We start from the raw sequence: 22,396 nt of genomic DNA on the forward strand, positions 1-22,396 counted from the left end.
TACTCACTAATAGTGCAATTACTATATAAAAAAAGTAATCATGACCTTTGGTATAGAATAATAAATGATTAAGTCCAACCTTGTTGACCTCTTTTACAGCACATGGTGGCCAGTGCAGTCCGGACCTTGAGGAAGTATCGAAGCAGTCCGCTCAGTAAGTTGATCAAGGAAAACTAAAGGGACAGGGGTTTTATGGGAACATTCATCGGTTACCCTCAATGGGAATAGTGGTTAGTGCCAGCATCACCAATCAGAGTTCGATTCCCGTCACTGTCTGTAAGCAGTTTGTACGTCATCCCCATGACTGTGTGGGTTTCCTCCCACATTCCAAAGGCCTATGGTTCGGGCTAGTGAATTGTGGGCCTGCTGTGTTGGTGCCAGAAGCGTGACAACGCATGCAGGCTTCCCCCCGCACAGTCCTCATGGATTTCATTTGATGCAAAGGACACATTTCACAGTATGTTTCGATGTACATGTGACAAATAAAGCTAATCTTTAAAAGGAGAGATCCTGAAGGTTTGTGATGTGAGGGCTTTTTGTTTCAACAAGATAAACATTTAGGAGCAGGAAGGGCGATGTGGTCCCACCATTGAACATTGTGACTGATCAGGGTCTCCAATTTCCTTGTAGCTAAGAACCTAATTTTATCACCATTTTTATATCTGCGTTTAGATTTATTTATTACTTTTGTTATTATAGTTATAATTTAACCTAATTATTATTTATTTATTTTTCAACATAAAGCCTTTTTAATGTAGAGGACTGCAAACATTCCCAGTCTGAACTAAACATCTTTCTATCTTGAGATTATACCTTCCTACAAAGGAGAATCTTCCCTGCAGTCCCTATCCTTTCAAGCTCCCCAGAAACTTGTACATAACATTGCCTAACTGCACAACTCTCATTCTCATAGTTAGTTAGTGGGTTCCTCTAGGACTTGACCCACGTTAGCTTTGTCGCAAGGAAGAGCAGCCTTTTTGTGTTCAGTCTTAAGACATTACAGTGTGATTAAGCAACCTACTCACAAAAAAATGCTGGAGGAACTCTACATTTTGAACGTGTGTTGCTAAAGATTTCCAGTATCTGCAAAATCTTTTGTGTTTATTCTGTGCTTTTAAGCCCTTGATTAACAGGTCATTCCTGATTGGCTGAGAGATAATAGTTATCAGTTTTCTTGTCTTGATACAGGGTTTCAGCCGAAAACATTCACAGTTCCTTCCCTCAAACCAATGCTGCTCAGCTGGCTGAGTCCAGCATATTGTTTGTTGCTCCAGATTCCTGCGTCTGAAGTCTCTTTTATATTACCATTTTACTAGCAATAGCTTCTGGGCCTAAGTGGTTAGCTAGCTAATTAAAAAACATTAAGAATCATCCCGTGAGACTGTAGTGTTCAAGACCAATCTTGTGAGAGGGTAATGGGAAGGATGTGAACTACTATGAGGTCAAGAAAGAAAACACATCCACGTGCCCATGTTCCATTTCCTGCCTGGTGCCAGTGGCGAGTTCGCTTCCCTGAATGGTTTAAGCTGGCAGCTTCAGCTGTAAGACCAAGGTTCGATTCCTTCCACAGTCTGTAAGGAGTTTGTACGTTCTCCCCCGACCATGTGTATTTCTTCCAAGTGGCCTGGTTTCTTCCCACATTCTAAAGATGTGGATAGGTCAGTGAGTTGTGTGTGTGCTATGTTGGCACTCGAAGCATGGCGACATTTGCAGGCTGCCCAGCACAATCATCGCTGATTTGATGCAAACAACACATCTTACTGTGTGTTTCAATGTACATGTGATAAATAAATCTATCTATTTAATCTACAGTACTGAGTCTTAGACACATGAATATAGCTAGGGTGCCTAAGACTTTTGCACAGTACTGTAGTAATTTTATGTATTGCAGTGTACTGCCGCCAAAAAAAACAAATTTCAAGAATATATAAGCAATGATAAATTTGATTTTGATATGGTTTTCTATTATGGACAGAGAGAGAAAGGGGCAGGGAATTAGGAGAGAGGGGAGGGAGAGGCATTCTGTAATGACCAATAAACCAATTATTTGGAATCAAACGACCTTGCCTGGTGTATCAGGGCTGGGTGTGTCTGTACGCATGTCAATCCCCTGCCTCTGGCACTCCTTCTCTGCCACCTGTCCCACACCACTCCCATGGCACTCCACCCTCGCCATTCCCAACATCCTTTGCTCCCGCCAGATTTATAAACTCGCTCTCCACTCCATGTTGACAAATAGAGTACTGTGCAAAGTCTTAGACACCTTAGCTGTATATATGTGCCTATATGTATGTATACATTTGCACAGTACTGTACCTTATTCATTTATCTAGAGCTAGCTGAGAACAAATAACCAGATTTTATCGTGGGCACACTGGGATCTGAATAGACAGAGGGTTCAGCCCTCTATCCGGAGCATAGAATCCATGCTGTATCTGTGCAGAACTGAGCACACTCAGAAGTGTGGTCTTTCAAGTAAACTGAGGCTCCCTTTGCTTTTTCAAGTAGATCAGGGGTGTTATTCCCAGGGACCTGGATTATTTAAATTCTGAAATGCACCGCTCGGTGAAAAGCAGGGCCACAAAGGTCCGGCCTGCGCTGCTTTGTCTGTTCAGGACCAGTGTAGAGAGATAGTGACCTCAAGGGGATCAACATCGTCTTCTGTGCCTGCCCAGTCGTCGTCCTGTTCCCTGCTGGAACGTGGATATGTGGCTCAGGCTGCCAGCGCTCCATCCAAACACCTTTGCAATGAGTTGGATGAACCCAGAACCAGCATTTGTAGGAGTGAGGCATTCTTCACACCATGGAAACACAGGAGACTGTAGAGTGACACACAAAGTGCTGGAGGAGCTCGGCTGGTCAGGCAGCAGACCCAGGGGAAGGCGGACAGTTGTCAGTCACTTCTTCTCCATTGAAGCCTGACTCAGATTCTGATTCTGAGAGCCATGCTCCCTTCAAGTTACACCAGAGTCTCGGCATGGAATTTGGTGTCTGATTCTCTGGGACGGGACTTGAACCCACAATCTGACTCAAAGTTCAAAGTCAAGCAGGTTTACTATCAAAGTACATATATGTCACCCTGAAATTTATTTTCTTGCGGCATTCACAGGAAAATAAAATAAAAACAGTAGACTCAATGAAACAAACTATACATAAACAAAGACTGGCAAACAACTGATGTGCAAGTGAATAAATAGATAAATAACACTGACTCAGAGGGGACAGAGAAGCCCTCAGAGTCAGAGGGGAGAGATTCAGAGGAGACATAGTTATGGTGAACCAAGTCCTTCTATTGTTGACAGATTTTCCTTCTCTCTCTTCCGCACGCAGACCTCGAGTCCGACTCGGCAGCAAGCCACATCCAGATTAAGGCCTACATCCGCCAACTCCACGTGATCGACAATCAGCAGTTACTCTACGACCTCTCATACAGGCTCGAGCCCAAGGACCCGTGACCCTGGGGCTTCTGTCCTGTGCTGCTCCCAGTCTGCAATGCTAGTCGATGGCGTTGGAAGTGTATGTGGCTGTGCCACTGCTGATCTGTGCGTAACCATATAGAACAATCCACTTAGCATGATGAAAGACCAACTGGGCCTGAGGTAGACCCACTTCTGACTCATTCATCACATCACACCGGGCCGGCACTGCACAGGTGCCTGATGCTGCTCTAGGGATTGTGTGCACTGACATCATTTATCATACTGCTTTATTGAAGCCACAGGGTAATTCTTATCAAACAAAACAGGATTAAAATAGAATCTGGAGCTGGAGCAGATGGGAGGAGCTGTATGTGCATGGGCCTTTCTTGGGAATATTCTCATTTCCGTTTTGGATTTGGTTTGATTCACTATTTTGAGGTCTTCGTTCCTGGACGGTGACTCCCTCTGTTGGCAAGAAGAAGGTGGTGCAAGTTTTAAACCAGTCCCCTGCTTTGTGAGTTAAAATTGCCATCATTACTGTTGTGAATCCACTGTGCAGTTTCCCTTCTTTCCCTCGTCCGCGTGCTTTTAAATATTTATTCATTTTCCCTCCTCACAATGCTTCCCCGCTGCAGCGGTTGCTTTAGATGGCTGCCTGGTCACCCGCTTTGCGCTTGTTTCACTCGCCCGGGCCACTAAGACATGGGTAAGGGGGACCTGAACACTGATGAGGGAGGCAAACACTCACATTCTTTCCATCCCTCTCGCCTCCTTTGGGAAAAGCTTTAGCGCAATCCCACATACTGCCAGCAAGCGACCCATTGCCAGGTCATGTCACAGAACAGACATTTGAAGACCAAACTAACACAGCCGTGCTTATCTCTAGTCTTGTATCCATATTTGATTTGACATTGTAATATAGGTTGTAATATAATATTGATCAATTATTTCTGTTTTCAATTTCAATATTGCATTTAGAAAATAGTTTCTACTTTTTTTAAATTTTGTACAAAGAATGCTTTCTCTTTAGATTTATTTCATTTCAGTGAGATGGCTAAGCAGTGTTCATCTGTTATCCTCTGTGTGTTGTCTACATAAATCACTTACAGATTTGACTGAGATAATGCACTAAAGAATGAATAAATTGTCATTTTTTAAACAGATATGTGCCAAGTCATTTTCCAGACACAGGAATGTGAGGCTATGAATTCCTCTTTCAGGAGTGGACTTGGAAAAGGGATCACTCTTGGCATCAAAAAGCTCTCTAGAAGTCAGGAAGCTTTCACATGAATGTACAATGTTGTTACACACGTTCGTGTAAACAGAGGACTGTCTATAGTGGTGTGCTTGTGGAGATATGTATACTGATTGCATTTTCTGCCCTTTCTCCAAATTATTTTTAAAATTCCTTATCAGAGGTCTGTCTACTTCCCTTAGTCAGTGGATTATTTCCTCACCACCTTACACCACTTACCAAATCTTTGGGCATCTACTGTCCATAAGATAAATCTCACTGTGGGAGCAACAGACTCTTCCATGGATGGGTTAGGCAGATGGGTAATCCTCCAAGGTGATCCTCTCCTTTCACCTCGTATTCCGATCTTCCTCTTGCTTCCGGTGCACGGATGAGGGTTTCTCAATGTATCCTTCTCAACTTTGAGCAGACAGAGGCAAGGGAGTCCCTCTAAGAAGAGGGGGAAGCAAAAGACAGGTAATTATAGGCCAGTTAGCCTGACTTTCGTGGTTGGGAAGATATTGGAGTCCATTATTAAGGATGAGGTTTCAGGGTACCCTGTACTTGGATGCACATGAGGCCAAAGTTAGCATGGTTTTCTAAAAGGGAAATTTTGCCCAACAAATCTGTTGGAATTCTTTGAGACAGGATAGACAAAGGGGAGTCAGTGGATGTTGTTTACTTGGATTTCCACAAGGCCTTTGACAAGGAGCCACACATGAGCCTGCTTAACAAGATGAGAGCTCATGATATTACAGGAAAGATACGAGCATGGATAGAAGATTGGCTGACCGGCAGGAGGCAAAGAGTGGGAATAAATAGCCTTTAGTGGTTGGCTGCAGGTGACTAGTAGTGTTCCGCAGTGGTTGGTGCTGGGACTGCTTCTTTTCACACTATATGTGGATGATTTGGATGAAGAAATTGATGGCTTTGTGGCCAAGTTTACAGATGATACAAAGACAAGTGGAGGGCCAGGTAGTGTTGAGGAAGCAGGGAGTCTGCAGAAGAACTTAGACAGATTGGGAGAATGGACAAAGAAGTGGCCGATGGAATACAGTGTAGGAAAGTGTAAGGTCATGCAGAGGACCAGAGGGCACAGCCTTGGAATAGAAGGACATACTTTTGGAAAAGAGATGAGGAATTTTTTAGCCAGAGAGTAGTGAATCTTGGACAGTAAATATCCAAGCTGCGGAAGCCAAGTCATTGGGTATATTTAAAGTGCAAGTTGATTGGTAAGGGTGTCAAAGGTTATGAGGAAAAGGCAGCAGAATGAGATTAAGAAAGAAAATAAATCAGCCATGATGGAATGGCCTAATTCTGCACCTTTGTCTTATGGCATATACAAAAGCAAATGTGATTAGGCAGTGATCTGTGCAGACAAATGGACATTTTAACAGTCACACACTTGAATAATAATGCACAAGGAAGATTGTTAAACAGCTCTATATTTAGACTAATAGAAACATAAGAGGCGACTTGGAGATGTGTTTATTAGACAATCATTAAAACCAAAAATTCAAGGCCAACAAGCAAGAGTGATGTATAGGCATTGGAAGGATGAAATATAAAAATTATACAAACATTGAAAATATTTTACAACAGTTAATTTATTAATAATAGGACAAAAAGTTACAGTCATGCTATGTAAATCAGTTGGTAATGATGAAAAAAGTCAGCAAATCAAGATTGTATAATTGAAATTCAAACAAACCAAATCAGAAAAGTTGGTGGACTTGACTGTCTCCTTTTTATTCCTTTAATGTTTGGGACACTTCTGATCATTGGAGAAAGACTTAAAATAGATTTTAATACAGGAGTTCATGATGGTGCTGATGAGAGACACACAGATAATTAAAGGCAATTTGGAAAAGCACAAAGGTCGGCTCTGAGCTTCTGTGAGAATAAGTACAAGATTTGGGTATTGGGTGCATTTTGATTCCACTTCTCAATGGCTGCTTAGTGCATTTAGACAGCACAAGGCAATGGACAGTTCATAGAGACTCAGCTCCCTCTTCTTCTCAACCCTGTCTCTCTCCAGATGAAGTCCGATTTCATTCAGCATCTCTGCAGTTGTTCCAAACGCATCCTCTGTGAAAATTTCGGTCCCTACTTTTAGTACCTGGTCAACTTGGCCATGTTCTATATCATTAAAGATGGTGGTGAGCTTCAGAAATGCAACAAGATACAACAGTAAGTTGAATTTACATAGCATCATTAACAATGAAGCACCCTAAGGTGGTTAGGCAAAACATTGTCGAACAAAATTTGAGAACAAGCCAAACGAGGACAAGTGCCATCATGGATGAACTTAAGGTTAAAGGAAAGGAGGAGTTTAGGAGGGGAATTACAGTTCTTTGGACCTTGGGAACCTAAGGTTTGAGCAGATTAAAGCAGAAATGCTGGAGGTTTGGGGCTCTTCAGTTTCAGATTCTGCTTTATTTATCACATGTGCATCAAAACATGGAGTGAAATGTATTAACAACCAACACACCCAAGGAAGTGCTGGGGGCAGCCTGCAAGCGTCACCACACATCCTAGCACAACGCAGCATGCCCACAATGCTTGCCAGGACAAAAGAAAATGGAACTCAACAGCAACAGTAAGACATCCCACTCTCCTCACTCCTACCCTCACTTCCACTCACACACATGGACAACTCCATGAAAGGTCTCCAGGCTTCAGCCCATCGCTATAAGCTTGCAGATGTTCTAGCGATAAGGAAAAGCAAGATCATATGGGAAAATATGAAAGCTTCTTACCTTACCAGTGTTCTGACGGATGAAGGCTATCATGCTAAAAGCCGCCGCCTTCACCACCCTATCTATGTGTAACAGCACCCTCTGGGAGCCAAATACTTGTATGTCTATATCGCTTGGTTCTACAACACTTCCCAGGGCTCTACTGTTCACGTAAAACTCTAGCCTGGTTTGACTTCCAAAAATACAACACATCAGAATTTTCCGGAGTGATCGTTAGTTTCCATTCGTCAGCCTGCTTGCCCTAGCTGATCAAGATCAAATTGTAAATTTTGATAACCTTACAACGTGTGATAACTTGTGTGACATCAGCGGCCATCTTACCAGGGTGAATTGCTGAGACAGAATCTGCATCTTCAAACTTTTCATCAGCAGCTGCAACGTTGCTGGTGACAGATCTGAAATGAGAAAATTAGTTAGTACCTACTTTGGTGTCGGGAGTGGATGCCATGCATCCAGAGATATATACAAAATCTCTGGTGCGTGTGTGGGAATAAGAAGTGCTGGATGAGAGGTTGCCAGAGGTGCCTCCCTTCAAATAAAGCACTAAGCACATTTGGACAGTTAAACATAAACTATATTGGTGCATAATTGTAGTCACGAGTTGTTTTCCCTCAGTGAACTCTTAATACCAATTCAGCAGTTCTGCTTTTATTTTCAAACTTGATTTATCATGGTACGATTTCAGCTCACGATCTGTGGGAGATCAGTCCAGGCCTCTGGTCTCAGAACATACTCAAGACAGCACCACGTGCAACTCCCGTACTCTCTTTGATGAAGACTCTGGTACATTCAGGGACAGTTCACTGTCTGGAAGGTTGATCTGCAACAGAACGACTCCCTACCTTCCAAAGCTGCCAAGAGAAAGGAGACGGCCTTAACAAGCTGGTCTTCAGTTGCATTCTTCAACTGCTCCTCGCTCCAGATTGCCAGGAGATTTTCTCCAATTTCCCTTCTACCTTCCTCCAGTTGGTTCAGTTCTGAGAGGTTATAGTCCATTCCAGCACAGGCATCGGAGAGCTAGGAATTGAAAGAGGGACAGTGAGGAAACATGATTAACACCACAAAATTTGGTTAATTAAACACAGCGTATACTGAGAAAGATCATCCCATGGCAATTCATGGAAGACAAGGCCCTCTCCTTCCTCCCACCCACACACATACACAGACAGCCTGGCTGAAGATTTGAATTTATTGGGTGCCTAAGAGGATCAGGACTGGGACTGATGGGGAACTGCCGAGCTCAGTTCCCAGATAACTCAGGAGTCATGAATCAGTGAAGGGGCAGAAGGAGTGACAAATCAGTCCCATTCGGGGAAAGCTCATTTGGGCCAAATGAGGGATCTAAATTCAGTGATGAATTGGAGAGAGAAGCTTCAGTTCTGTGTTTGACTCCATTGGGTGTGCGGTGACCACTGCCTATCCATTAAATTCTCCATCCTATGTTTACTCTGAACTGCCTGTGTTTTGAAAGGAGGAGTTTCACTTCTATGTTTAATAATCGGCTTGACCCATCGAGACGGTGGTTGTGCTTTGAACTCAACTCAATTAGGAAGGGAATGGAGAGACGTCACCCAGGGCTAATTACTACATTTAGAAATTACGTGTGGGAAGATGTTCATGACAGACACAGCTGATTCACTTGGTATTCTAGACTGACATCAAAATTCATCTACAGTCGAGAGGTTATATCAATTGCCGGTGTGCAGATGGGAATGTCCCGATCAGATTCATCGGATATCATACAATCCAAAAGATGGACATGTTATTGTCGCCGTGTCTCTGGCACCACCATAGCATGCCCACAACTTACTAACCATAACTCGTTTATCTTTGGAGTGCAGGAGGAAACCGGAACACACAGATGGTCACGGGGAGAACATACGAACTCCTGACAGACAGCAGTGGGAATTAAACCCAGACTGCTGGGACCGCAAAGCGTTATGCTAACCGCTACCCTACCATGCCTCTCGAGAGCAGTTGTGACCTGCCTTTCACAGCCTTTACATATCCCAATGTTTATATTCACTCTCTGAAACTGTTCATTAATCTAGTAAACAACTTCTCCGTAAACACCAGATTCACCAGGGACCTCTGGTCTCCCTCTGTGCTGTCTACCCGCCTCCCCAACACCGCAAATTGAAGCTACTTTGTTTTCTCACTTTCTACCTTCTGATAGAGGGTCTTTCATCTGAGACGTTTATCTGGTTCTCTTTCCACAGAAACTACCTGACCTGTTGACCATTTCCAAGATTCTCTGCACTAAGAGATTCTGCAGATGCTGGAACTCCAGTGTAACACACAAAATGCTGGAGGAACCCAGCAGGTCAAGCACCATCTATGGAAAGGAATAAAGAACTGACGTTAATGTCGACTCTTTAATCCTTTCCATAGATGCTGCCTGACATGCTGAGTTCCTCCAGTATTTTGTGTGTGCTAATCCAAGATTCTCTGTTTTTCATTTCCAGTTTCCAGCACTGGCAGTTTTTGATTTCCCGTTACAGCTGAGTTCAGCTCACATTTAAGAGCCTCACTTCTGTTGTTCTCTGGGTTTCTGCATGACCGGTGAAAAATCAACACCTTATCAAAGGGATATTGCAAGGAAACCCAATCCTGTCTGCACACAAATTCCCTACTCATAGATTCTACACATGAAGCAACCCGATAGTGACTGGATGTATTTCCTAATATCCTCCCTATTCCCGTTTGTCTTGGGACAAATAAACCATTAATGAAAACCAAGAAAGGGATCAAATCTAACGTCAATCTTTCTTTTGATACTTTCCCCCAATACCTAAGACAAAAACCTTCTCTTACCACGTCACTCAGAATAGAAAGCAGTTCGGAGTCTTCAATGATTTGACACACAAGGTCCAGGAGATGTTGCTTCAAACCATCATCAAGACATTGAAGTTCACCACAGATTCCAAACCCTTCTATTCCACCAACTGGAAGAAACAAATTATAATCAAAACTGGCAGATTAAAAGTGTGTGGAGAACCTATGCTCACCTGGTGTGGACATTTCTTTAAACACCCTGGTAGTTGTGTTGACTGCTTTGACATCCACGAGATTTAAATGGGCAAATTTCAAAAAAAAAGTCATGTTCTGCAAGACCAACAACTTGTCCTCGGGAGCAGAAAGAGAGATGCAACTGGGCACGTTTTTCAGTGGTGTGTGAGAGCTCAGTAATAGAAGCTTTATTTCTCTGTGGGGTTAAGAAGTAGAATTGTTGTTTCATCCTTCCCCAGTGCTTTATGCAAATCCCATCCTTGAATAAAACTATTGCCAGGATTATGGAAAATATATATTACCTTTTATCTCATGAAGAGATTAAGGAGAGATTTTTGATAAGCAAATGAGATTTAAACTAAACAGATAAAGTAGTTTCACTGACATAAGAAACAATGGGGGAGCAAGGCATCCTGAAGTCACATTTATGATTACCCAAAAGCCTGCTTTCCCTGTGTAAGAATACCCCAGAGAGCTTCTGTGCTGCCCACGTTCTCCGGCCAGATTTCCACCTGCACTACATCCCAAATATTTGCGTGGGGTGGGTGAATTTTTCACTGCAAATCACCTCTACTGTGTGCCTGATTGAATGCTGGAATCTGTGGTAAATTGATTGATTGCAGGGAGAATGGGATTAATGTAGGATTACTGTAGGTTGGTGGTCTGTGTGCTCAGTTGGCTGAAGGGCCTGATTCTCTGCTGTATTTCACAACTCTAATTCTGTTTCTATCAGAAACACAGCCTATCCTTTAAATCATCTCTATCTGACCGCACCAGAGACTGTACCTTCAGTGCTGTCCGTGCTCATCCAAGACTTTGTCTGGCTCTGCTTTTTTGGGTTTGACAGACCTGAGAAGAAAAGAAAATGCAAACCATTCAACTTGTTATCATCGTGTGTTTACTCAATGGAGTTAAATGAAGGTTAAATGTATCATTTTCCAGATAATGGAGATAGGAGAGAAAACGAAACTTGTGAACCTTTACTGAGGTGAGACGGAACCTTGCTGAGCCTGTCAGCTCTACGATCAATCTTTGCCCATTGGTGGTAACTGATCATGTTTGGAGCAAACTGGGACACTGGAATAGATCCTGGACTGTTCTGGCTGGAAAAAAAGTTATCCCAGTATTCCCGAAAAGCTTCCAATGTGAATGCATGGCTCCAGAGCACTCCTGTTTTACACACTCACAGTCTAGATTCACCTCAACAAGTGGCCGCCTGGCTATTTCCCATATCATATTCCCTTTCCACATGGAAGGAGGCTATTCAACCCCTCAAGTTTATTCTAGCTCACAGATCAATTCCATAACACAATTTGCCTCCTTTCATCCTTGTTCACCTCTTCCTGCATCTCTGACATCTTTCAACTTTGACCACACAATGGTCCATACTGTTTTTACCTTGTTCTAGAGGAACTGCTGACAGTTTTATTGTGTTAAACTCCCACAGATCACGCCATCCCCCATATTATTATTCCTGCCCTTTCTTCATTTTTCTCTTCCCGTTAGAGGGGTCCTTTAAGACTTAGGCTTGATTTGATTCAATAACTCATTGCAAGACTTATTCTTTACTGACTAATCCTTGAGTGTCTTAGAAAATTACTTTAAGCTCTGGCAACTTAGCTTCAGAACTAATGATTAAATATACACATCGCTGCTTAATAAAAAGGAAATGTGAAGACTTCTTTATTTACCATTCCGTTAACTACTGCACATTTCCAAACCAGTATTCTTAAATGGGGAGTGCTAGGTTCTGAAAGCAGATCCAATAATAATGACAACTCGTAGTGTGGTGAAAGGAGGAACAAATCAAAAGGCCACCCTGAAGGGAAGGACTGGTACGGGGTTACCAAGGTGACCCTTAGACAGGACCATGTCAGTATGGGGATAAAGGCAAAACGCTTCAGTTCTAAAATCACTTACATAGCGTGCCATCTTTAGTAACGGTGAGGTCCCATACTTTGAAGGCAAGGACTGAACCCTCAGGAATGCACTGTGTGCTTTCTGTCGCAAAGTGATATCCTGCACCTGCCTAGAAAGGATGTTGCCGTTAGATACAGAACAGGGGCGCGCACTCCAAAACTAATGAGGTACAAATTAGTGATTGGCACAAATGTTTGGAACCACGTTTATACAATCTCTTCTGTAATCAACTTATTTCAGTGATCTATGTTCAGTGCCGTCTCCTAGATTAGGTTCAATTTGGTCAAAGCAGAATTTTTCAGGCATTTCCCTCTGCTGGGGGCTTCAATCCGGTTTGTCACCTCTCCAAGGAAATTGTGTGGTGTCAAGGAGGATGGTCAAAATCCATACTTCCATCACAACCCACTGCTGCTCACACCTGTTTATGTTTCAATGTGCATCTACGACTCTATGAAATGCATTATCTGTATGAGCGACCAACCCAAACTAAGGATATGCAAGTGTTGCCATGCATTCCAGTGCCAATAGAGCATGCCCACAATGCCCAACAGAGCAACACGGAACACAAGAAAGCAACAACTGCAAAAAAAAGCCACTTTCCTTCCTCCCACCCATCCACACCTCCCTGACTCTCAAACCATCCAACTGTACAATTCAACTTCCAGCCCCAACCATCCCCTCCTCCTTCCACAGCTGGTTGATTTTATAGAACTCGGGCTTCTGCCTATCTGCCCCCTCCCCTCGCTCTTCCATTCAGATTCTCCTTAAAACCCAACTTTTATAAGAGTATTCAGCACAGAACCAGGCTCTTCAGCACATAAATGACATCACAAAGAAGGCACCACACAGTCTCGACTTTCTTAGCTGTTTGTGCAGATTCAACGTCTCATCTAAGACTTTGACAAGCTTCTATAGATGCCCAGTGGAGAGAATCCTGACTGGTTGCAGCGTGGCCTGGCACGGACGGAATTAGAAAGGTGGTGGACACAGCCTCATCCACCACAGGCCGAGCCCTCCCCAACGTTGTGGACAACGGCAAGGAGTGCTGCCACAAGAGAGTAGCATCCGTCTAAAAGGACGATGCTCTCTTCTTGCTGTAGCCATCAGGAAGGAGATGCAGGAGCTCTAGGTCACACACCACTAGGTTCAGGAACAGTTATTACCCTCCAGCCTCAGGATCCTGACTGCAACACTGAACTATGGACTCACGTTCAAGGGCTCTATAACTCGTGTTCTCAGTGTTCTTTATATATATTTGTTTATTCATTTGTTTGTTTTTTTATTTGTTTTTATTTGCACAGTTTGCTTTTTGCACATTGGTTGTCAGTGTCTGTGTGTAGTTCTCCATTGATTCCATTGTATTTCTCTGTTCCGCTGTGAATGCCCGCAAGAAAATGTATCTCAGGCTAGTATATGGTGGCATTGATGTACTTTGATTACTTTGAACTTTGATCTGGTTGACACTGACCAAGATGCCCCATCCAAGCTAGTCCCATTTGCCAGTGTTTGGCTCATCACTTTCTATGTACCTGTCAAACTGTCTTATAAAAGTCATTATTGTACCTGCTTCAGCCACTTCCTCAGACAGCTTATTCCATATTATGCTTCCAAAACTGAAAATACGACTCCAAATGTAGCCTCACTAACATCTTGCACATCTGCTCCACCTTTGACCAAACTTTTGGACTCATCCTATATCTCTCAATGTCACTGCATTCTAAATTTTGTTCAATGCGCTCCCACAAAGTGCATTAGTTACAAGTATTCCAATGATAAAATAGTGCAAAATAGGTTTGTGAACTGGATAATTGCTTCATATCTATAAGCATTTTTGAAAATAAAATCATGAAATCATACAGGGCAGAATTGGGCTATTCAGCCCATCAAGTCTGCTCTACAACTCCATTATGCTGATTTATTTTCCCTCTCAACCCCATTTTCCCCATAATTTTGACACTCTTAGTCAAGAACTTATTAAACTCCACTTTAAATTTCCCCAATAAATTGGCTTCCGCAGCCTTCTGTTGCAATGAATTCCACAGATTCACCACCCTCTTGCTAAACAGATTCCTCTTCACCTCTGTTCCAAAGGTTCCACAGTCTCTGTATTCTGAGGCTGTGCCCTCTGGTCCTAGACTCCCTCATTACAGGAAATATCCTCTCCACACCCAGTCCATCTAGGCCTTTCAATATTCAATAGGTTTCAATAAGCTCCTCCCTCCCTCTTGTAAATTCCAGTGAGTACAGGCCCAGAGGCACCAAACATTCCTGATACATTAACCCTTTCATTTGTAGGTTAATTCTCATGAACCTCCCCTGGACCCTCTCCATTGCCAGTACATCTTTTCTTAGCTACGGGGCTTAAATTTGCTCACAATAATACAAGTGCGGCCTTATAACGTCTCAACTTTGCGATCTGATTTTACCTGTTAAACTATGTTGCAAAAACCTCACAACAAATTTTTCAAGAAATAAACCAGCATTATCCTCCTACCGGGACAATATCGAAGAGAGTCATGTTAAGTCCTAATTCTTTTTTGTTAGCTTTCTTCAGTGTGATGGGCTGTACACAAATTAATGTTTCAGTAACCACGCAGAGACGTCCTGAATAATTCTTTTTGACGAACTCCCAAGAACGCCCAACTTTTCTGAAAAAAAAGGAATTATGTACACGTATGATAGTGCAGCAGTTAGCATGATACCACCACAGTGCGGGACGTCCTGGAGTTCAATTCTGGCACCATTCTGTAAGGAGTCTCTGTACGTACACTCCATGGAATGTGTGGGTTTCCCCACAGTGCTCCGGTTTCCTCCCACAGTCCAAAGACGTACCGTGTAGGACAATTGGTCACTGTAAATTGTCCTGCAATTAGTCTAGTGCTTAATCATGGCTATGGGGTTGCTCTAAAGGCCAAAAGGGCCTACTCCGTGCAGGCATGAGAGACAACAGTTGTTGGAATCTAGCGTGTAACAATCAACTGATCGAAGAACTCAGCAGGTCAGGCAGCATCTGTGGAGGGAAACGGTCAGGTGAAGAGTTTTGATTTGAAACGTTGATTCTCCATCCGTTTGTCAATTACTATAAACAAGTACAAATTCTCAACTTTCTAATCTAATAGCATGCTAGAAATCCTGTTACCAAGTACCATGCAACTAAAATTCGCCAGTTCACTTCCTTCTTCATCTGAAGGGCATGAACTAGAAGTATTCCAACAATGAAATTGTGCGAACAGGATAATTGGTTCACATTGAAAAACATTTTCTAAAATTGGGATGACACAGTAGTGTATCTGTTAGAGTAACACTATTACAGTACCAGCAACCAAGGTTTGATTCCTGTTGGTGCTTGTAAGGAGTTTGTACGTGCTTCCGGTGACCACGTGGGTTTCCTCCCACATTGAGGTCCAGGTTAGAAGGTTAATTGGTCATTCTGAGCTGGGGGCTCATTGGAATGGATGCCTGTAAATCCACACATACATAAATAACCAAAAGTGACCAGGTCAGGTATATCCTTGTAACCAGACTTTACCGTGTTTCCAGGTTTTGCACTAGTTCTGGCACATCGACATGAACTTGCTTTATTCCCTTCAGCACAATGGTTTCACGCATCTTGTTTGCAATATGTGGATTGTTATTGACCAGTGCATATCCTTTCATGTCTAATGACTCCGAAAACTGGAAGGACAAATCACTTTGCTGAGCTGCATCAAAATAAAGGAAACATCTGTTAGCACAAAACACAGAACAGGAGTTCCCATCTTTGACTCATTCAATATTTCTCCACAAAAGTACAGCTCTATGCAGCAGCTGAGAGGATTAGGAGGTTCAATCCAAACTTTCACATAGTGTAAATGTTACAGGTACCAATAAAAGTAGTTCAACATATATTCCAGACTCTGTGCATCAGGATCAAATAGCATGATCCCTGATTAAAGTTGGGTCTTTGGGAGAGAAGTAAGCCATTCCACAGATAATGGATAAACCAATCACATCATGGGTCTTCAAACCCGAGATGAAAGCTCTGGGACACACAATGCCAGGGTAGAGTTAATTAGTCTTTTTTTTACTGCCCATTACATTGTTGGTGTTTAGGGCAGCAATGAAAGTCCTTCATCTCTGCCTGTTCATACCATCGCACACAGATATAGAAGGATTCTTTATTGTTGTTTCCATAACAATTTTTTTTTGACCAGTCAGGGTTGTTAGCCCTGAGCTGAACCCCAAAACTTGGAGGACCAGTGGACCTCTCTTATCTGGCCTCTACCCTTTGACCTGCTTGGATTGAGTGACCCTAGCAAGAGCCAAAGCGCAAAGCCCTGACTCGAGCCAACATAGTTCTCCAGGTCATTGAGGCATGTAAGCCTCCAAACTCTATGACAAGTCTGTGGTCCTCTTGGAGGTAATTAGTCATACATTCATAGAATATAGAAGCAAGCCCTTCAGTCCAACACATATATTCTGACCCTGGAGCCCACATTGGTACCAAGTCTCAATGTCTTAGCTGGTGTATTTCAATGATTCAAGCTGCCAAAGGGAAGCAAATGAGCACACATTTGCTGTTGGTTCCGTCCATGACCAATCTCGTATTTAGGAAAATCTAGCACAGGTGTGATTTTAGATTTACCAATAAAGATAAGACACCTTTCTTGACCTCCACCATACTTTGCCGCTAATTAATATAATGAAAGAAAGAAAGGTTAGTTTTATTTGCCACAGATACATCAAAACATGCAGTGAGATGCACTTTTTTTGCATCAACGACCAACACAGCCTGAGGATGTGCTGGAGGCTGCCAAGTTGCCATGCTCCTGGCACCAACACAGCCTACTAACCCTAACCCGTACACCCTTTAGGATGTGGGAAGAAACTGGAGCACGTGGTGGAATCCCACACTGTCACGTACAAGCTCCTCACGGACAGCGGCAGGAATCTTTTGGTTGCCGGTGCTGTAAAGCGTGATGTCAACTGCCATACCATCCTATACAATACGTGGACACTGAACTAGTGTTCAGATTTGTGCACAGGAGGTTTCCAAAACAGTAAATAAATGTTGATCCGATGCATTGGATCTGATGTCAAAACATGGCACAATCATAAAATATTAATATATTTTAGTTTGGCAATGCTACAAAAGAGAAAACCCTGGATAGATTTGTAAACCAGGACAAGAGCTTTAGCTGTAAGCCACTGCAACTTAGAGACAGCAGATTGGCCAAGAGGACTAATGCTGACGTTACACTGGGCGCTGTGTGTGCACGTGAATGGATGGCTCAGGGATTGGACTTTGCGGTCAATGAGTTTACACTTAACAAGAGGAAACCCACCTGTGGGTAAGCTGTCATCGTCAATCAGAATCTGCTTCAGTTTGAACTCAGTGCAACTGTACTTTGCCTTTCTCCAGAACGGGCCTCCCATTCTCCTGCAGACCAGGCACAGAGGTTTAAACTTCTCCGAGTCGTACACACTGGTCATTGGAATCAGATCTCCTCCAGAATCAATCTGGTTTAGAAGTTGCTGTACTGCTTTTTTAAACATCCTTCAATGACAGAAAAATACATGCATTCAATAAACACAAGAAAGTCTGCAGATGCTGGACATCCAAAGCAACACACACAAAATGCTGGAGGAACTCAGCAGATCAGGCAGCATCTATGGAAATGAATAAGTAGTCAACATTTCTGGCTGAAGTCCTTCTTCAGGACTGAGAAGGAAGGGAGAAGATTCCAGAATAAAAAGGTGGGGGAGGGGAAAGAGGCTAGCTAGAAGGTGATAGGTGAAGGCAGGTGGGTAGGAAAGGTGAAGGGATGAAGAAGAAGGAACCTGATAGGAGAGGAGAGTGGACCGTAGGAGAAAGGGAAGGAGGAGGGGACCCAGGGGGAATAAATAGGCAGGTGAAAACTGGAAGGAAAAATTGATACTCATGCCATCAGGTTGAAGGTTATTTAGATGGAATATAAGGTGCTTCTCCTCCATCCTGAGGGTGACCTCATCGTGGCACAAGAGAAGGACATGGCCCGACATGTCCGAACAGGAATAGGAATCAGAATTTAAATGTTTGGCCATGGGAATTTCAGCTTGTGCAGATGGTGCAGAGGTGTCTGATGAAGCATTCCTCCAATTTATGACAGGCCTCACCAGTGTAGAGGAGGTTACATTAGGAGCACCGGACACAATAGGTGACCCCAGCAGATTCACAGGTGAAGTGTTGCCTCACCTGGAAGGACTGTTTGGTGCCCTGAATGGAGGTGAGAGAGGTGAATGGGCAGGCGTAGCACTTAGGCAGCTTGCAGTGTTAAGTGCCAGAGGGACAAATGGACAAGGGAATCATGGAACAAACGATCCCTGTGAAAAATAGAGTGTGGGGGGAAGGTAGAGATACGTTTAGTGGTTGGATCCCTTTGGAGATGGAAGTTGCAGAGGATAATGTGTTGGATGCGGAGACTGATGGGGTGGGTAAAGACAAGAGGAGCTCTCTCACTATTAAGATAGTGGGAAGATGGGGTGAGTGCAGATGTTTGGAAAATGGTGGAGGAGATGCGGATGAGGGCAGTATCCATAGTAGGGGGAGGGAAACCCTGTCCTTTGAAGAAGGAGGACATCTCTGATATCCTGAAACAAAAAGCACCATCCTGAGAGCAGGCACGGCGGAGGTGAAAAGGGAATCGCACTTTCACAGGAGACAGGGTGGGAACAGGTATAGTCAGATAACGGTGGGAATCAGTAAGTCTATAAAAGTTGGTGGTTGACGGTTTGTCTCCAGAGATGAAGACAGGGAGATTGAGAAAGGGGAGGGAGGTGTCAGAGATGGACCAGGTGAATTTAAGGGGAGGGTGGAAGCTGGATGCCAAGTTGATAAAATTGATGAGCTCGGGATGGTGCATGAATCAGCACCAAGAATGCAGTTGTCCATGTAGTGGAGGAAGAGCTGGGAGTACTACCAGGGAAGGCTTCATACATGGACTGTTCAACAGAGCCAGTGAAGAGGCAGGTATAGCTGGGGCCCATGAGAATGCCCATGGCTACACCCGTTTGGAGAAAGAAAAAGTTGTTCAGGGTGAGGACCAGTTCTGCCAGACAGAGGTGGGTGGTGATGGAGGGGGAATGGTTGGTTCTTTTATCAAGAAAGAAGCAGAGAACTTTAAGGCTTTCTTGAAATGTGTAGGGGACTGAATATTCATAGTGAAGATGAGACGGTCAGGACCAGGGAACTGAAAGTTACTGAGGAGATTGAAAGCATGAAAAGCATCGTGGACATAGGTGGGGAGAGACTGAACCACGGGGGAGAGAATGGAACTGAAATATGAGGACATGTGTTCAGTGGGGCAGGAGCAGACAGAAACCATAGGCCTACCCGAACAGTCTGGTTTGTGGATCATGGGTAGGAGATAGAAGTGAGCAGTGCGAGATAAAGGAACTATGAGTCTAGTGGCAATGGATGGGGGTTCTCCAGAGTAGGTGAGGTCAGAGACAATTTTTCTGATGGTCTGGAGACGGGTCCTCTTCGAGGACTGGGTATGAGGAAATGGCTCCTAGCCTCAGCAAGGTAGAGGTCAGTGTGCCGGACTACAGCAGCTCCCCTCTTATTTGTGAGTTTGATGGTAAGTTCTCTCTTTCTCTCCCCTCCTACTCTACTGCACCCTCCTCTACCCGTCCTCCTCATCTTCCTCTCTCACTCTGTCTTTTACTCTTTCAGACACTGTATTATGCTGTTTGCAGATATCTAAATAGGCCACATGAGTGTGCAACATAATGATGTAATCAATCAATTGTTGCAGAGTTAATTGTTCCTCTCCAACTTCAATTTGACATGTTCTGAATTTCCCAGTGTCGTCTAGAGTTCACTTCATCTAGTATTCACCTACTCTATGACAGACCAAATCATAAAGCCATAAGCCATACAGGTATGAGCAGAATTCAGCTATATTATCTCTCCCAACCTATTCTCCCACCTTCTCCTTTCTCCCCACGACCTATGACGCCCTCACTAAATCAAGAACCTATCAACCTCCAGTTTAAATACACACACACACACAAACACACAGAGTTTTGCAGTAATGGTTGTATATACTCTTGCATACATCCTCTGTTCCAAATGGCAAAGATTCGCAGTTGCTCCTTTCCTGGCTATTTTTATGCAGCCAAGGTGTCAAGTAAAGATTTATTTCTCAAAATTATAAACACACCTTTACAGAAGCCAGAGAAAATAAAGTCTGCTGTTGAGTTCTCCAAGAGAGTTATATTGCAAATTATTTTTGTGAGCAACGACAGTTCATACCATTCACAATTAAGAATAATATTCATTGCCAAAAAACCATTGTCTTCCCGATGACATTCCTCAGTTCCCCATATATTCCAAGTGTAGAGGCTATGGCACTGTCTGGATGTGATAAATTATTGGCTGCCAACCAGAATCAACACTTAGGCCAACACGGGGACGTCACATGATGGCGTAGGATCGAGACGTGGAAATCCAGCTCTCTCGTAAAAAACCAGTAAAATAATGTTTAAGTGAAGAAAAGATAGTAAATACATTTTAAAAATTACTTATAAACTACTCAGGATTGTCTTAAGATATGTCTCCTAAACAGAAGCAGAAGAAAGCTACTACTTTGAAAACAACACAAGTTGGAAAAGAATCAAGGCTGGCGGCCATGAAAGAGCCTCAGGCTCAAGTGCATTTTACCTCCGGCGATATAGAACAGGAAACTGCAGCAACGTCAACCGTTTCCAAAAAAAAAGAGCAACAGGAATTGCGCATGCGTGGAGGAAGGGGCATGCGCAAACACGAGCAACCCAAACTACAAATCCCAGCTATGATCGGAACTGAAAGTGAAAGTGAATATGAGGTGGAATCGGACTCTCTGGATAAATCAGACGAAGATGAAGAGACAAACAAAGAAGAGCAACAGGAAGAGGTTGGAGGTGATATTGGAGACATAAAAAAATCTTTGGTGCAAATAATGCATGAATTAAAAGCATTAAAAGTAATAAAAAGATATTAAAAATATGAAGATTATGTTTGATAAAATGATGAAAAGACAGGATAAAATTGTCAAGAAAATTTAAAACTTGGAAGAAACAACGGGAGACACCATTGATAGAGTGAATAAAATGGAAGATAATATTTCTGCCTGGACATCAGAAAGAAAATGGTTTTTGGAAGAAGTGGATGTACTTGAAAATTTTAGCAGATGAAATAATATTATGATTGTTGGACTTAAAGAAGGTATAGAGGGAGAGGATCCAATAGATTTTTTTCAAAAATAGATTCCGGAAATTTTGGAAATGGGAGAAGGAACCCGGTTAATTGAAATTGAAAGGGCTCACAGAGCCTTAAGATCAAGACCTCAAGTTGAGCAAAACCCACGATCAATCTTGATAAAATGCTTAAGATATCAAGATAAAGAAAAGATCCTGAAGGCGGCTGCCCAACGTGCCAGAAAGCGAAATGGGCCATTGATGATAGAAGGGAAAACAGTTCTTTTCTACCCTGATATAAGTTATGACCTTTTGAAGAGAAAGAAGGAATTTAACCCAGCGAAAAAAGTTTTATGGGAAAAGGGTTATAAATTTATATTGCACCACCTGGCAAAACTGATAATTTTTTTTGATAACGGAAAAAGAAGATCTTTTACTGATTATCGGAATACGGAAGAACTTGCACAAGAACTCCCAAATATTTGCTAACCAGAGCCAAAGATTTAAAAGTGAAAAGGATTAAAGATGAAGACAAGGACAGTGAATGGAGTTGATGGATGTTTAAGGACAGAAGAATATTTAAATATATTCTTAATTATATGATACAGGGGGAGAAAGGTAAAAATTTGAGAAATATTAATCGAGAGTAGTGATATTATTTTTTCTTCTCTTATATATACTTTTTTATGTTACAGGGGAGCTGGGGGAACTTTGGATCGATTGCTACGGGATTCACGTGTGTAATCATGGCGATTGCCATGACCCATACAACGGAGGGAGGTAATGTTTTTTTTTAATTCACAACATTAGTAGGGGGGTATTTTGTTATTTTTTTCTTTATAATCTATTTTTCTTTA

General features: G+C 42.8%; 2 protein-coding genes across 3 annotated transcripts in view; one reads left to right on the top strand and one right to left on the bottom strand.

Moving 5' to 3' along the window:
- Positions 1 to 4,516, top strand: part of rapgefl1 (Rap guanine nucleotide exchange factor (GEF)-like 1) — an 86,646-nt gene extending 82,130 nt beyond the window's left edge. For both annotated transcript variants that reach the window (XM_059956406.1, XM_059956405.1), the window contains 2 exons: positions 100 to 154; positions 3,331 to 4,516. In XM_059956406.1, coding sequence (XP_059812389.1) covers positions 100 to 154; positions 3,331 to 3,455 — 180 coding nt within the window. In that variant the 3' untranslated portion in view covers positions 3,456 to 4,516. The remainder of the gene's footprint in view (positions 1 to 99; positions 155 to 3,330) is intronic.
- Positions 4,517 to 6,281: 1,765 nt separating this feature from the next.
- LOC132385003 (gasdermin-A-like) lies at positions 6,282 to 17,876 on the bottom strand. Its single transcript, XM_059956729.1, has 9 exons — positions 17,666 to 17,876; positions 15,871 to 16,042; positions 14,836 to 14,989; positions 12,342 to 12,450; positions 11,208 to 11,270; positions 10,227 to 10,357; positions 8,255 to 8,429; positions 7,734 to 7,807; positions 6,282 to 6,817 (listed from the first exon to the last, which is right to left on the bottom strand). Exons 1-9 carry the CDS (start codon positions 17,874 to 17,876, stop codon positions 6,599 to 6,601), a joined length of 1,308 nt encoding a protein of 435 aa, XP_059812712.1. The 3' UTR covers positions 6,282 to 6,598.
- Between the last annotated feature and the right edge of the window lie 4,520 nt (positions 17,877 to 22,396).

The sequence above is a fragment of the Hypanus sabinus genome, chromosome X1 (genome assembly GCF_030144855.1).
Source record: "Hypanus sabinus isolate sHypSab1 chromosome X1, sHypSab1.hap1, whole genome shotgun sequence".
In the NCBI taxonomy this organism is placed as follows: Eukaryota; Metazoa; Chordata; class Chondrichthyes; order Myliobatiformes; family Dasyatidae; genus Hypanus; species Hypanus sabinus.